Consider the following 12547-nt stretch of genomic DNA (forward strand, 5'->3'; position numbering starts at 1 on the left):
CCTTTTGGATTTGCCTCGATGTGGAAAACATTCATTCAACAAGACAGGCAAAAGCTCTTCTCACCAGAGTCGACTTGAATATATCGAGTATGAGGCAGAGCTCATTTATCTTCTCTGGCTTTTTCCACCCTGTCTGCCTGTCAGTCAGTGTTGCAAGACAGCAGCTCACGCAGACTCAGTGCTGAGATGCAGATTGATAAGGGGTTCAGTCAACATGAGGGGGTGTAACTGGTAGGATGCAGCACAATGCCAAACACACCCCCTCGGGGATATCAGTTACACTCCATTTCTGCTGCAGTTTTATAAGAAACATGAGATTTTAGCTTCATGTAACGTAATTATATATTTAGAATCAAAGGGGTTGGAAGTGACATTTGGCCTCTTTACTCATTCACAAGCACAATTCACAACAGGAAGTCACAGAGAGAAAAATGTTTGTAGTTTTTGTGATAACTTTATTCTTTCAAACCACAGTTTGGAGTTAAAAATACTCCTTTTGAATGACAGAGGAAAAGAACACACACTGACACACTCAAACAGACCATGACGAGGTTGGGCAGATTCATCACAGTGATGATATTCAAAGAGGCACGCTTTAAAATAAGTCAAAGGGAGCCTTATCATTTCTAGTTAAGGATGGCAGAAATCTTTTCTGTTTCCCACGTTTAACAAAACATCAGTTTCTTAGGGAGGCTCAGTCCCCAGACTTTGGATGAGCAGTACTCATTGTCAAAAAGAGGACTATTGTGGAGAAAAAAGGCCTCGCAAAAGCTCTGTTTTGTGACCTGTAATACTGAGAGAAACCCTCACAATTGTTATGCTAACAGTACCTATTGTCATGCGTATTCTCTGCATGCACAAAAATAAGAGGACACAGAGTTCCTTTAAGAGTACAGCAAACACCTAACTTTGTTCGTATTTTGAATTCTACATTTCTAAATTTTATGTAATTCACTAAATTAAAAAGAAAGACATTTTAGAATGTGTGCACACATTTCTAATGTGTTTCTAATGCCAAAGAGCCAGAGCCAGCCTGTTAACAAGGCCATGCTGCATTTTGATTGAGACTGCTACATTTTGGATGAACCATATATGAAATAAAGACAGAAGTTACTGCCCTCTGCTTTGCATGATAAGTCACATGATGTCCAGGGAATCAAATTCACCAGTGTAAGAACCACCTTTCTCCTGATATAGTATGACCTTGAAACTTCTATGTAACATCTACAAGTTATTGCTGGTGACCTACAATGTATTGCACAGCTGTTACTTAGCACAGCTCACTGAAGTATAATTTCTGACATAGCTGACAGCTAGAATGCAGAGAATTTAAAACCAATTTCTCAGCACCAACAACAAAAATCATAAAGCAATAGTTCAACAAACAGTTCAAGCTTTGTGATAAACAATTTCTCTCTTGCAGACCAGAATGTAGATGCTGAGTTAAGCTAAGTCTCCTGGATGTACAGTATATGAATTGCAAAACAAAGTGCAGATATGCTAATCAAAAACATTCAGATAGCAGGGAAAAAGAGCTAGCTAGTTGTGTGGTGACATTAGCTAGTTATGAGTAAAATGTAAAGATATAAGATAAATAATCTCTGGATAAACACTTCTGTTCTGGACAAGTAACACACAAATTTGTATCGCTAAAACAAAGTGAACACATGATCTACTTTAGAATTATCCCTAATGATTACAATTTTATTTTTATAGCTATTTTTATTTCCTTGAGCAAACTGCAGACATGCTAATCTCTGAAAAAAATAGCTTGCTAAAGTGGTACTGCTGAAGACTGAAGTTATGCATATAATGCATTATAATGCATATCAAGAATGGGGGACAGTCCACTGTTTTCAACTGGTATAATTTAACTAACAGTGCATGGGTCATCCTTGCAGGGCTTAACATCCCCCTGCAGCAACTGGATCACAACAGCCTTGGTCAAGTAGCTGGAGGTGCCTCTCTTTCCCACTGGTGGTGTGTTGTAGAATTCCTCCATGTCATCCTGGGACAAGTAAAGTCAGGGTCAGATGATAAAATATGTCTTTAAAAAGTACCTAAACCAACGAGCTGCAAGTACGAAGAGGCTGTTCATGAATTAGATGCAATAAAGGAGGAAAAAAATCAACAGGATTAAATCTGACAAATGTAATAAGACTCTAATGAATTGGAAAATGTCAGTGTTAACCCTTCAACAATTTAATTAAATTGAACCCACCTTAATATAACTGGAACAGAAGATAAAAGATTTTAGAGGATCAATTTAAGAAGGTGATGTTACAATTTTGTGGTAGACACTAAGGTCACGTTTAAAGAGGAAAAAGAAAGTGTATATTACAGGTCACCCTAAGGTTGAGACACATTACCTGTTTCTCCATTCCTTCAAAGCGGCTGCGATCTCTCTGGAAATCCGTGAAGGCTTCCTTCACCAGATTGTCCAGATCCACCTTTTCACTGAATTCCAACTCCGGGTTCCTCTCCAGAACTATGGACACCACCATCAGCAACTATGGGCAACCGGAGCGAGGGCAAGACGTTAATATTAATAACAATGAAGACAGTCTCAAAATTACTGAAATCTAATCATTGTAAACCACAGGAACAGTCGATACCAGGATGAGTAAAATCCTTCAATACTTTGATTCTATTTGTTGGTGCTGATGAACGGGCCTGTTTACCTCCACTATGATTTGTCTGTACTCGGGCAGAACAATGTTCTTCAGCGTGTCCTCCACCAGCAGGGAGAAATTCATCTCATACATGGTCATGTCAGACAACGTGGGTTGCTGCAAAGAGATGAGGATATAGGAGATGAGATAAATGTGATTAATGGGAGAAAAAAAATGTAATGGAACATGTCTTTGCATGTTTGCGACCAGCAAAATATGGTCATGCTGCAGTGCTACAGTATACATGAGACCTACTGTAGACATCAAAAAAGTTTGTGTTGCTTGTTAAAGCTTTACTCTTCCATGTATTTCAACAAATTAAGCTAGAAACACTTCACAATAACATGAACCTGTTGTATTTTAAATAATGTTAAAACACTGTGAGCAGAAATAGCTAATCAAGTCACACTAACTGAATCTACTGACCAAACAACCAGCAGTTATAAATAATTCTTCACAGAAAATCGGTGAATGACTCCAGAAGTCCAGACATCACCATATTTATGAAGGTTCTAGTCCATAATTACTGATATTAGTGCTAATTCACATTTCGTAAAGTATGCATGCGAACTGCATGGATTCTGCTTGTGTACAGACTTTACAGGTCTTTACTCCCAAACAAGCAGCAGCTAAAGGTGGCTGCAATAAAATGCCTGCCATAAAATGTCTGTCAATGCATCTCAGGGGAGCAAACTCCATATGTGGTGGTGTCTACGTGCTTTAGATTTCAGGCCACAGTGGAGCCAAAGGGCTATAACCTGCAGTGAAGCCTGTTAGGAGGCAAGGCACATTTTCACAAATGGAGTAAAAACTACTAACTACTACATGTCAAGCAGAACATTTGTGCAGAAAGCCATCTTCATTTCCAGTGTTTCCACATTTTAGCAGAGCAACTATCCATGTGGCGGTCATATGAGCATTATCGAGACTTTAAAAGTAGTTACTTTACCAACAGTTAAAGTTGGTTTAGTCAATTAAGGGTTTCATTAAAAGGCTTATGCACAAGTACTTATTCTGTATTTCTTCATGGGAGTCATGCCTGCATATGCAAACATATTAATGATTTACCAAAAAAGAATTTCTGGCCTACAGAAATTTTCCACACAGATTAAAAAAAAGTGATTCTTTTACAGCACACAACACACAGTGTCATCATTAATCAGCATGGGTCAGAGTAATTATCTAGCAGCAAAGTGGGGGTAGGCGGGTACCTGTGGTAGGTGGTTCCCAGCTACCACAATACCATTTGGGGTCCTCTCCAGGATCTGCCACACACGATCATAAAAGCCCAAAGGGGTCCTGTTCAGAGAGCCATCGATCTGACGCTTGTTCAGCCAAGACCTGAGGCGAAACGAGGAAGAAACTGCTGAACACATCTTAGTAACAGGCAAAATATGAGGATGCCAGCCTTTGTGCCAAAGGAAAATTGTCTGTGAGCTGGTGTGTATTAGATCAGATGAGATAAGATAAGATTTTCATAATTGCCAAGGGGAAATTGGGTTGTGGCAGCCGCAGATAATAAGATATGAATGTAGACAAGAAAGAAGATAAAATAATTAAAGTCAAAAAGATTATACAAAAAGTAGAGGCATTAAGATAAAGACACAGCATCTTCAAAGGCAGATCTGTGAGTTAATGTAAGGAGAAAGCACGGATAACGCTCTTGATAAAGTGCGATAATGTGTGTTTGTACGATGCGTGTTCGTGTGTGAGTGAAAGAGAGAGAATACCTGCCAGTGTGCTGCGGCTGCAGCACGTCCAGCAGAAGCTGCTTGATGTCGCTGGGGGAGAGCTGGTAGATGTCCTGGGGTGGCATGTCTCCTGCCACGATCTTCAGTTCATGTTTCATAGCCTGGACAATCCATCTGGAAGTCCACATAATACACATGTGCTGTTATCAATGGTGGCACTGAGCCCTGCACAGCTCACATCAATATGATCACTTAGGGATAAATTCACACATATATAACTGATAAAATAAGTTCTAATCCATCACTGTTTAGTGTAACTGCAGACAATAGTCAAGTGCACAGGTAAAAAACTGCCTTTTTAGTCTGCTGTGATTACACCTTCACAGGGTTTTATTCATGCTCACACACAGGATGCAGATAATTCAAAGGTTTAAAAAAACAAACAAAACAAGGATGAAGTCAAATCTGCCACAGGTACATGTGCTTTTTCATTTTAATGAGCTGGAAAACAACGCATAATTTCTGACTGTGCCCCTTGTGAGAAGCCATTTTTTACAGCTTGCTTAACTTATTTACAATGCCACCTTCTTGTGCTCTCCAGTGTTTTTGTAAAGTTTTTATATGTCACAGCCTTGGTCTGAGAAAGAATGGATATGTCCAAAAATAACTAATATTAAGTAATTTCTTGATCAAACGTGTCACCTTGTGCTGCTATTACTGCTTTGATTAGCTAACATGAGGGCTTCTTTCTATAGTTTGTACTAGAATGAACAGCAGGGAGGGAAGAATTACAGCTGCCCCATCCTGCTCAAATTCATCTAGCTTCACTAAATACACTTGGGTTACCCGACTCTGATCTTGATCATGCCACTGAACAGCTCAGGGTTGTTGGAGATAATGCATCCGATGTGGATGACCATCTCTTGCTGCAGAACAGCCTCCCGCTCCCCACCATAAGGGGAGCATTTGCTGTAGATGATGCCCTGGATCACCCCTGGAGACAGTGGGTTAGAGATCACCTCTTCCTCGTGTCCAAATAGACCAAGGGTCACCTGGTAATCACAGGAAACACCACAGACACATACATATGTACACACAGACACACACAGACAGCAAACATCACGTTGGTTAGAAAGTTTTGCAGTCCGGCAAATCTGCAAAAGTGTGTATGTGCAGAGGCGAGCATGAGCGCAGTACTTCTCTAAGGTGTAATTCTTACAAGTATCCTTTTTCCATCAATCTAAAATTGGCCTCCTCTCTCAGAGTCACATAAAAGTGAGTAGGAAAAATTACAGATCTCAAGATTCCACTTTTGTATTTGTTTCTTCTGAAGCCATCTCAAGAAAATTACACCTCAGCAGTCTAACTGATGAGAGGACACGCTTTTACTCTCGTCTTCAGCTGATGAAATCTAGCACTGAGATGTATCTTTCATCTATACATCTAAATGGATTCGAACTGAGTACAAAGAAGACAAGCTGGAAATAAAGTTTGAGTACAGCCGAGTTTAAATTCAAGGGGAATGCTTTGTTGGATTTCAATAACGACGAGAAATTTAATCAAAACTCAAGTCAGAATTGACTTAAATGGGGTGGTGCCTCTTATTTTTTCCAACTGAGGTGTTATTGTAAGCAGAGGAACACAGGCGTCTCAAATTTTAAATCAGCTTTTCCCAATCATGTTGAGAGGAGCATTCCCTCCGGTAGGCAATCTATATGCAGATTCACACCTTGAGCTACTTGAGCATAATGAAATGCCTAAAACTGCTCAGAAGGGTAAAAATGAGGCAAGATAACTGACACTCTTGAGAGGAGGCTAATCTCTGAATAACACTTGACAGAAAATGATGCGCCGAAACTCATCCAGCGTGAGGGAGTGGCATCAGGCAAATTCACGGGTCACAATATATCAATTGGCATATGGAGTGTGTCTAGACACGGTGCAGATTAGGACTCTATGGTAGTCACACCAGCAGCGCTACTATAACTACAGCTTATATGGACACACAATGGAGGCGAGCTGTGATGATTGATATGAGCATGCAGCTGGCCTAAGCAATTCCCACAGGACGACAGCTTGAGGAGCTTTAAACCAAATATTTCAACTTTAATTTTTTTCCTAATCAGTGAACATTAAAATTATTATCCCAACATGCCACCAACATTTTTTCAGACATAATTTGCCGAAAGGATTGTCACTAATCAGGCCCTGCAGTCTGTGTGTCCACTTACCTGCTTGCCATGCACTAAAACACTAGTAATACTGGGGGCAAGGCTGTCCACTAGCTTAGATAACAGACTGGCAGCAAGACGGACAACAGACCTAGTGGGCGAAAAGACACAAGAACATTCTTTACACCACGACAGATAATGACTAACAGCTAAGACTGCAGCCTCATTTAATTAAAGTTTAAAAAAATAAATTTATAATCATTGCAATTCTTCCAATATTTGATTAAATACTCTTTAAAGTATTAAATCAGAATCAGAATCGCGTTCATTGGCCATGTATATGCACAGACACATACAAGGAATTTGGTTCTGGTAGATGGTGACTCTCAAGCACAGCAATGTATATTTCAACAATGTAAGCAACACAATTCACCCACCCACACACACACACACACACACACACACACACACACACACACACACACACACACATACATATATACAGATATATACAGCTACACATACATACACAAGCTGTGTAAACCAACCATAAATCACCAATCTAAATCTAAAAGTCAAACACATGACTAGAAAATGTGTCTCTATAAATAACATCTAAAAGTTTGTCATCTCCTAAAATATTTTAATGTTCACTAATTTCTGATTGCATTGTTCAGGATTCAGCGCAAACTTCAAACTGCCTCCTCGGGCCTGCAGGAATCCTATGAGGAAAAAATCAGCACACAAACTGTTCACAAATCTTCACATGGTAGCCCACAACCAAGCCTGCTATCGACACACATCCACAACACAGAAGCAGGGAACACATGGAATACTTAATTAATGGGGGGCATGGATATAATCAGCTGAAACACAACCTCCTCTTATTATATGCTGCGAATATCTTTTTTGTGTGTGTTTCTGTGTGAAAGCGTGTGTGTGTGTGTGTGTGTGTGTGTATCTGTAGAGTTATTCAGTGCTTAAACCTGCAGAAATACAAGGGCACATCTTGAATACAATGAATAAAAAAGGTAACAAAGCTTTAACGTTTAGAAGGCATGATGTGGTGTCAATCCACCGATGCTTTGTTGGGGAACCTATTTCAAGCTTCACTTCCTGGCCCATGTTAGGTAAATGAGAAAGTAAATTGAACTGAGTATTGATGCCATTTGCCAGCAAGCTGAAAACCTGCCTGCAGACAATTTTTTTTTAACTTGACAGCATAATCAAATTTCTTTATGCTAAAATCCTATTAATTAACAAAAAACAGCATACAATAAAAGTTGTCATTTCAGGCAACTGGATACAAAATCAAATAAAAACACCGAGGGGAACAAAAGCTCACAAGTTGTGACAACCATTTGTAGTATTTGGTCAGTTTTTTGTGAGACAGGCCAGCAGTACACCACAAACAAAAAGGAATTTTGGCAGTTTTATAGACAAAGATCAAAAAGAGAAATGCAGAGATTTCTTGACAACATAAAACACTGTACCCTGATTTGATGTTTTCATTTACCCATATCATTGCCTTAGAAGACCCGTATATTATTTCAAAAATTACTGAATGCCTTCTGTGCATCTGTTGTGCAAGATCTAACAACAGACACAGAAAAAGGCAGTCAATTTGGCTCAGTTATGTATTCCACAAATTTTATACCACATTTGTTCTAATATTACATTATGTGTGTTGCCAGCTCCCGCAGTAGCTATGAAGCACTTTCATCTAGCAAACAAATAAATTGGACCTGTGGCTGCAAGTCAAATTCTGTTTCATTTGCAGTATACAGCCAGCCTTAGAGAAACATGTGATGCTAAAAAATAAATTATATATGTATATCAAAACAGCAGAAGTGAAGGGCGAGCCACTGTGATGGTTAATGGAGAGAGAAAGCCCGTACAGCCTGTGTCAAGGCGCCTGCTAGCTTGGCAAAGCTGCCTCATCCAAACTGACGACTGTGTGAGAGTTAGCTATGTTCTATATTTCTAACCCCAGTGGTTTCACTAGGAATACGTTTATCTCCTTGATATGCTAAGATATTAGCCTATTCGTGTTTTTCCAACACCTGCTAGTCAATTAAATAACACTAAGATGCTAAATCTTATTCTTTTAAACACATCTCTAATAGCTAGATAACTCTAGGGGCATTAAGTGGCCACTGCTTATGTTCACATATTGTAAGCATTGTATAAGTTTTATGCATATTTATTGAACTTGTTTAAAAAAGAATGAACTCCAAATTCAGTTTAATGTTTTCTTTCACACCTCTAAATGACCTGCCTAAGAAGAATCCAAAGTGTGGATGGGCTGAACCTCACACAGCTCTAGGAAAGCTTTTTCGACAGCAAGCTAGCCAACTAACCGGTGCTACTCATGCACGGACTTGACTCCATCTCTGCCTGAACATTACCTGTTTCCCATGCACCAGAATTGTAGTGATGTGAGGAGCTATAGAGCTGGCAAACTTCTTGGTAATAGCTGCAGCATGGCGCACTGCCAGCCTACAGTTCAGCCAGATTAAATGACAGTTATTTTGAAGTGTTTATGAAGATTACACAACAGGTCTATATACAAGCAACTGCTTAAAAGAACCCTCGCTAAAGTACAGAGAAAAATCCTCATATAGTTCACATCTCATTCAATTTTCAAACTCCATTCCAAGTTCTTTTATTACACACACGAAGAATGTTAGCAAAGGCAAAAACCGAAAATCAAATCAGGACAAATATAATGTAATCCAAAGAAATGTAGGAACAGAAGGCTGAACTGCTGCAAAAAGGTCTATGAACAGATTTTAATAGTGCGTGTGTGTGTGTGTGTGTGAGAATATCAGACCAAAGTTTTCGGCTGCCAGCTCTTCTGTAGATTCTCTCCAATTCTTCCATCATGTTCTCTATAATTACAACAAAACGTTCAGACGTTAAAAAAAACTTCAAAGAGAAATAGAGTTGTATTTAAATTAATAAGATGTAACTGATGAATGCATCAATTTTTAAGGTAGAAAACAGTTTAGATGATGTCAGGCAAAACTGGGAAGTGGAAATTCCTCGATTTAAACAGATTTGCTGTTAATTTGTGAAAGTACAGCTTTTAGTTGCTCTCTAGCTCACAATGCGAGTGCTTACCATCTTTGGCAAGGAAGTCCGATCCTTCTCTCCTCAGAAGGATGCTAGCAAGCTGAGCCTGACTTGCCAAGCAGTCACAGTCCTTTACAATGATACACATTCAGATGAAAGGGATGATGAGCCTTCCATACAAAAACAGTATAGTTAAACATTTCAGCCAAGATCATTTCTGTTTGACAGTAGGGCTCTGTTCTGGGAAAGCAGAGGCAAAGACCCCGGGGGGAACAAAGCTGAGCATGCATCAGTGACAACAGGCACGACACTGATTAAGTCAGACATGGCATAGAAGGAAGAGCTGGAGGGGCTTCTGCCAGTCTTGGTAATGCTGTTCGGATAAAAGATTACCATTTAATTAGCAGCTATAGCGACAACAGTGAGGAAAAGTTTATGCCCTGCCCATTTTACTCACAGTACTCTTTAGTTAAGAGAATGTGTTATTTTTGGGTACTTTTTGAACAACTCACATGGAACTTCTGAATGATCTCATTGGTGGACTTGTTCTGCCACTCCTCCACATTAATCTCAGGCTGCTGCTCCAGGTCGGAGACGTTGGGCGTGCTTGTTTGTCTTTTCACCTTGGAGTGCTTAGGCAGCTCCAGCTCCTCAAAGCTTTTAAACTCTGGGATCCTGTTCACACACACACAGATACAGATACAGACAAATTATATTTTTTGTGTTATCCGCAGCTTTGCTTTCACATTTAAAGCAGTAAATGAAAATAAAGCTGGTATCACTTAGACACTTTGATTTATGCAGTAATTATGGCAAAAACACTGACATCTGTCAAAGGAAGCATAAACACTAGAGGGACTCTTACTCTGCTTCGTTGATACGCAGGAAGTCCAGTTGCTCCACAAATGCCCCAGATATCAGGGTCTAAATGATTGATAAGGACAGTGCACATCAAAGAAATTGTCAAGTGACTTTTTTTTTTTTGGTGAATTTAGCATTCAAGAGATTCTGCAGTACTGCACTGACAAAGTACTTCTAAAAGCCTACTCAGGAGCTGCGTAGATCCCAGAGGGGAAGTTTGTCGGGTGACTCGGTTTACAAAACAACCGTTTAAATAATGCAGTTTGTACCAGATAACAAATGGAGTAGTAAGGTGTGCAATAAGTTCACGCTTACAAATTTTACAAATGTGTACTGTTGCAGTGACAAGTGAGTGTCTTACACGGTAATGCGATGATAAAAGTTTGAGCATTTTAAAAGCATAGCTGTGTAGGAGTGCAGTTCGGTTTGCCTTTCTCCTGTGGTCTAAATGTGATATTAGCCATTCCAACTGAAGTTAACTCCAAAACAAAAATAAGAGGCGTAGGAGAGGAGCCATCCTGCTCCCCATAACAATGAGATGATGAAGAGCAAATGTTTCAAAGCTGTAGGAGTTAGCTGTGTTGCGAATGGCAAATAGGCAAAGGGAAGGAAAAACTTGAAAGCAAAAAAAGAAAAAGAAAGGATCATATGAGGAAGTCTCTGCTGAACACCACAAACACACTGGAAGTGAAGTTTAAGTTAGAAAACTGTCATAAACTTTGCAAAGTTACCAGTGTGCAAATAATCCTGGTTCTACCTTGGCCTAATTTTCTGGGTTTTTGAAATCATGAATACTGTGTTCAAAATCATTCAATGTAGACATATTTGAACCATGCAGTTAAAACTGAGGATGATCTACAGGTTAGCTTTAAGGTTAACTGTAAATTTGGGAATAGCCCTACGAAGATTTCCATGATGCACCAAATTGAGATATAATATGGACAAGGCACCAGCAAAATAAAGCAGCTTTTTTCTATCCCTTTATATATATCCCTTTATTTGTAATATCTGTTGAGCTAAAAGAAGGGAGCAGCCTGTATACTTCTGTCTCTACGGCTGCTTTTATAAAAGCCCCCACAATAAGCAAACAATCAAAAGTGGAGGAAAAGTAGTGGTGATATTGATTCTGTGCTTGCTTGGAAATGTAAGAATATGTGAATCTAAGAGCATGATTGATCAGTTAAATGTAGGATTGACCCATTCTGATGATCACACAAGAAAGAGAGGTTCTAGTTGTAGAAATATATGATATGATATGAAATATATTCAACGTGTTCAACACATAAGAAGAACCAAACCTAACCAAATACATGCCCAGTGGCCTCTCTTAAGTATTCAGATATAATCCTATGAAATAAAATCATAATAAAGTCAAGCTATCAACTGCAATAGCCTTTTATGTTCACTGGTGTCTAGCACTAAATCTACCATCCTGTTTCAGTATCATGTCAGCTTACGATGTGCTGCTGTATCTGTCTATTTTTGTTACATTTCATATTTTGACAAGAATTATTTTGAATAACTACAAAATGCAGTCAAAGCAATTACATTAAACTAGATAGTAGGGCTATGTTAGCCCTACGACAGACTGGCAACCTGTCCAGGGTGTACCCCGCTCCTCGCCCTATGCCAGCTGGGATAAGCTCCAGCAACCCCCGCGACCCTGAAAAGGATAAGCGGAAGCAAATGGATGGATGGAGAGATAGTAGCTAGTATCTCAGTGTCAAAGAAACTTGCCTCACATTGCTTTTGCTGTTTCACACATAAAATCCAGGCCATGTTGGAAAACCATTTCAGGTCATTGTTCACAGTGCCTCAAGTGGACATAGTCCATTTCAGGTTTCAAGTGGAAAGACTCCATTAGGTTTAGGTGAGCAAGCTACCTGATTAGTGTGTGCAGGATGCAGAACACACGATACCCACTGGCCTCACTGTGAATTCACCAGACAGTTACCTGCTATAGTCTCTAATGGGCACAGACAGAAATCGCCCTCGCTTTGCAATGAGAGTTGCCAGGATTAAATCTGTTTGATCTAACTGGATCCAACTACTGTAGAAAGCTTCGGTGCTGCAGGTC

At 39.5% G+C, this 12547-nt stretch overlaps 1 protein-coding gene across 3 annotated transcripts in view; it reads right to left on the minus strand.

Moving 5' to 3' along the window:
* Window positions 1-434: 434 nt before the first annotated feature.
* Window positions 435-12547, minus strand: part of phkb (phosphorylase kinase, beta) — a 100034-nt gene continuing 87921 nt past the window's right edge. For 2 of the 3 annotated variants that reach the window (XM_085436480.1, XM_085436635.1), the window contains 11 exons: window positions 10475-10533; window positions 10122-10284; window positions 9658-9739; window positions 9368-9425; window positions 8943-9033; window positions 5210-5415; window positions 4403-4537; window positions 3884-4013; window positions 2682-2789; window positions 2370-2510; window positions 435-2008 (listed from right to left, as the gene is read on the minus strand). In XM_085436480.1, coding sequence (XP_085292606.1) covers window positions 1871-2008; window positions 2370-2510; window positions 2682-2789; window positions 3884-4013; window positions 4403-4537; window positions 5210-5415; window positions 8943-9033; window positions 9368-9425; window positions 9658-9739; window positions 10122-10284; window positions 10475-10533 — 1311 coding nt within the window. In that variant the 3' untranslated portion in view covers window positions 435-1870. Of the gene's footprint in view, window positions 2009-2369; window positions 2511-2681; window positions 2790-3883; window positions 4014-4402; window positions 4538-5209; window positions 5416-6594; window positions 6686-8942; window positions 9034-9367; window positions 9426-9657; window positions 9740-10121; window positions 10285-10474; window positions 10534-12547 lie in introns of all 3 variants that reach the window. The other variant, XM_085436554.1, reaches the window with a different exon arrangement.

Source organism: Copadichromis virginalis, linkage group LG1 (genome assembly GCF_057382275.1).
Source record: "Copadichromis virginalis isolate Kocher_CV1m ecotype Utaka linkage group LG1, C_Virginalis_male_GT1.1, whole genome shotgun sequence".
In the NCBI taxonomy this organism is placed as follows: Eukaryota; Metazoa; Chordata; class Actinopteri; order Cichliformes; family Cichlidae; genus Copadichromis; species Copadichromis virginalis.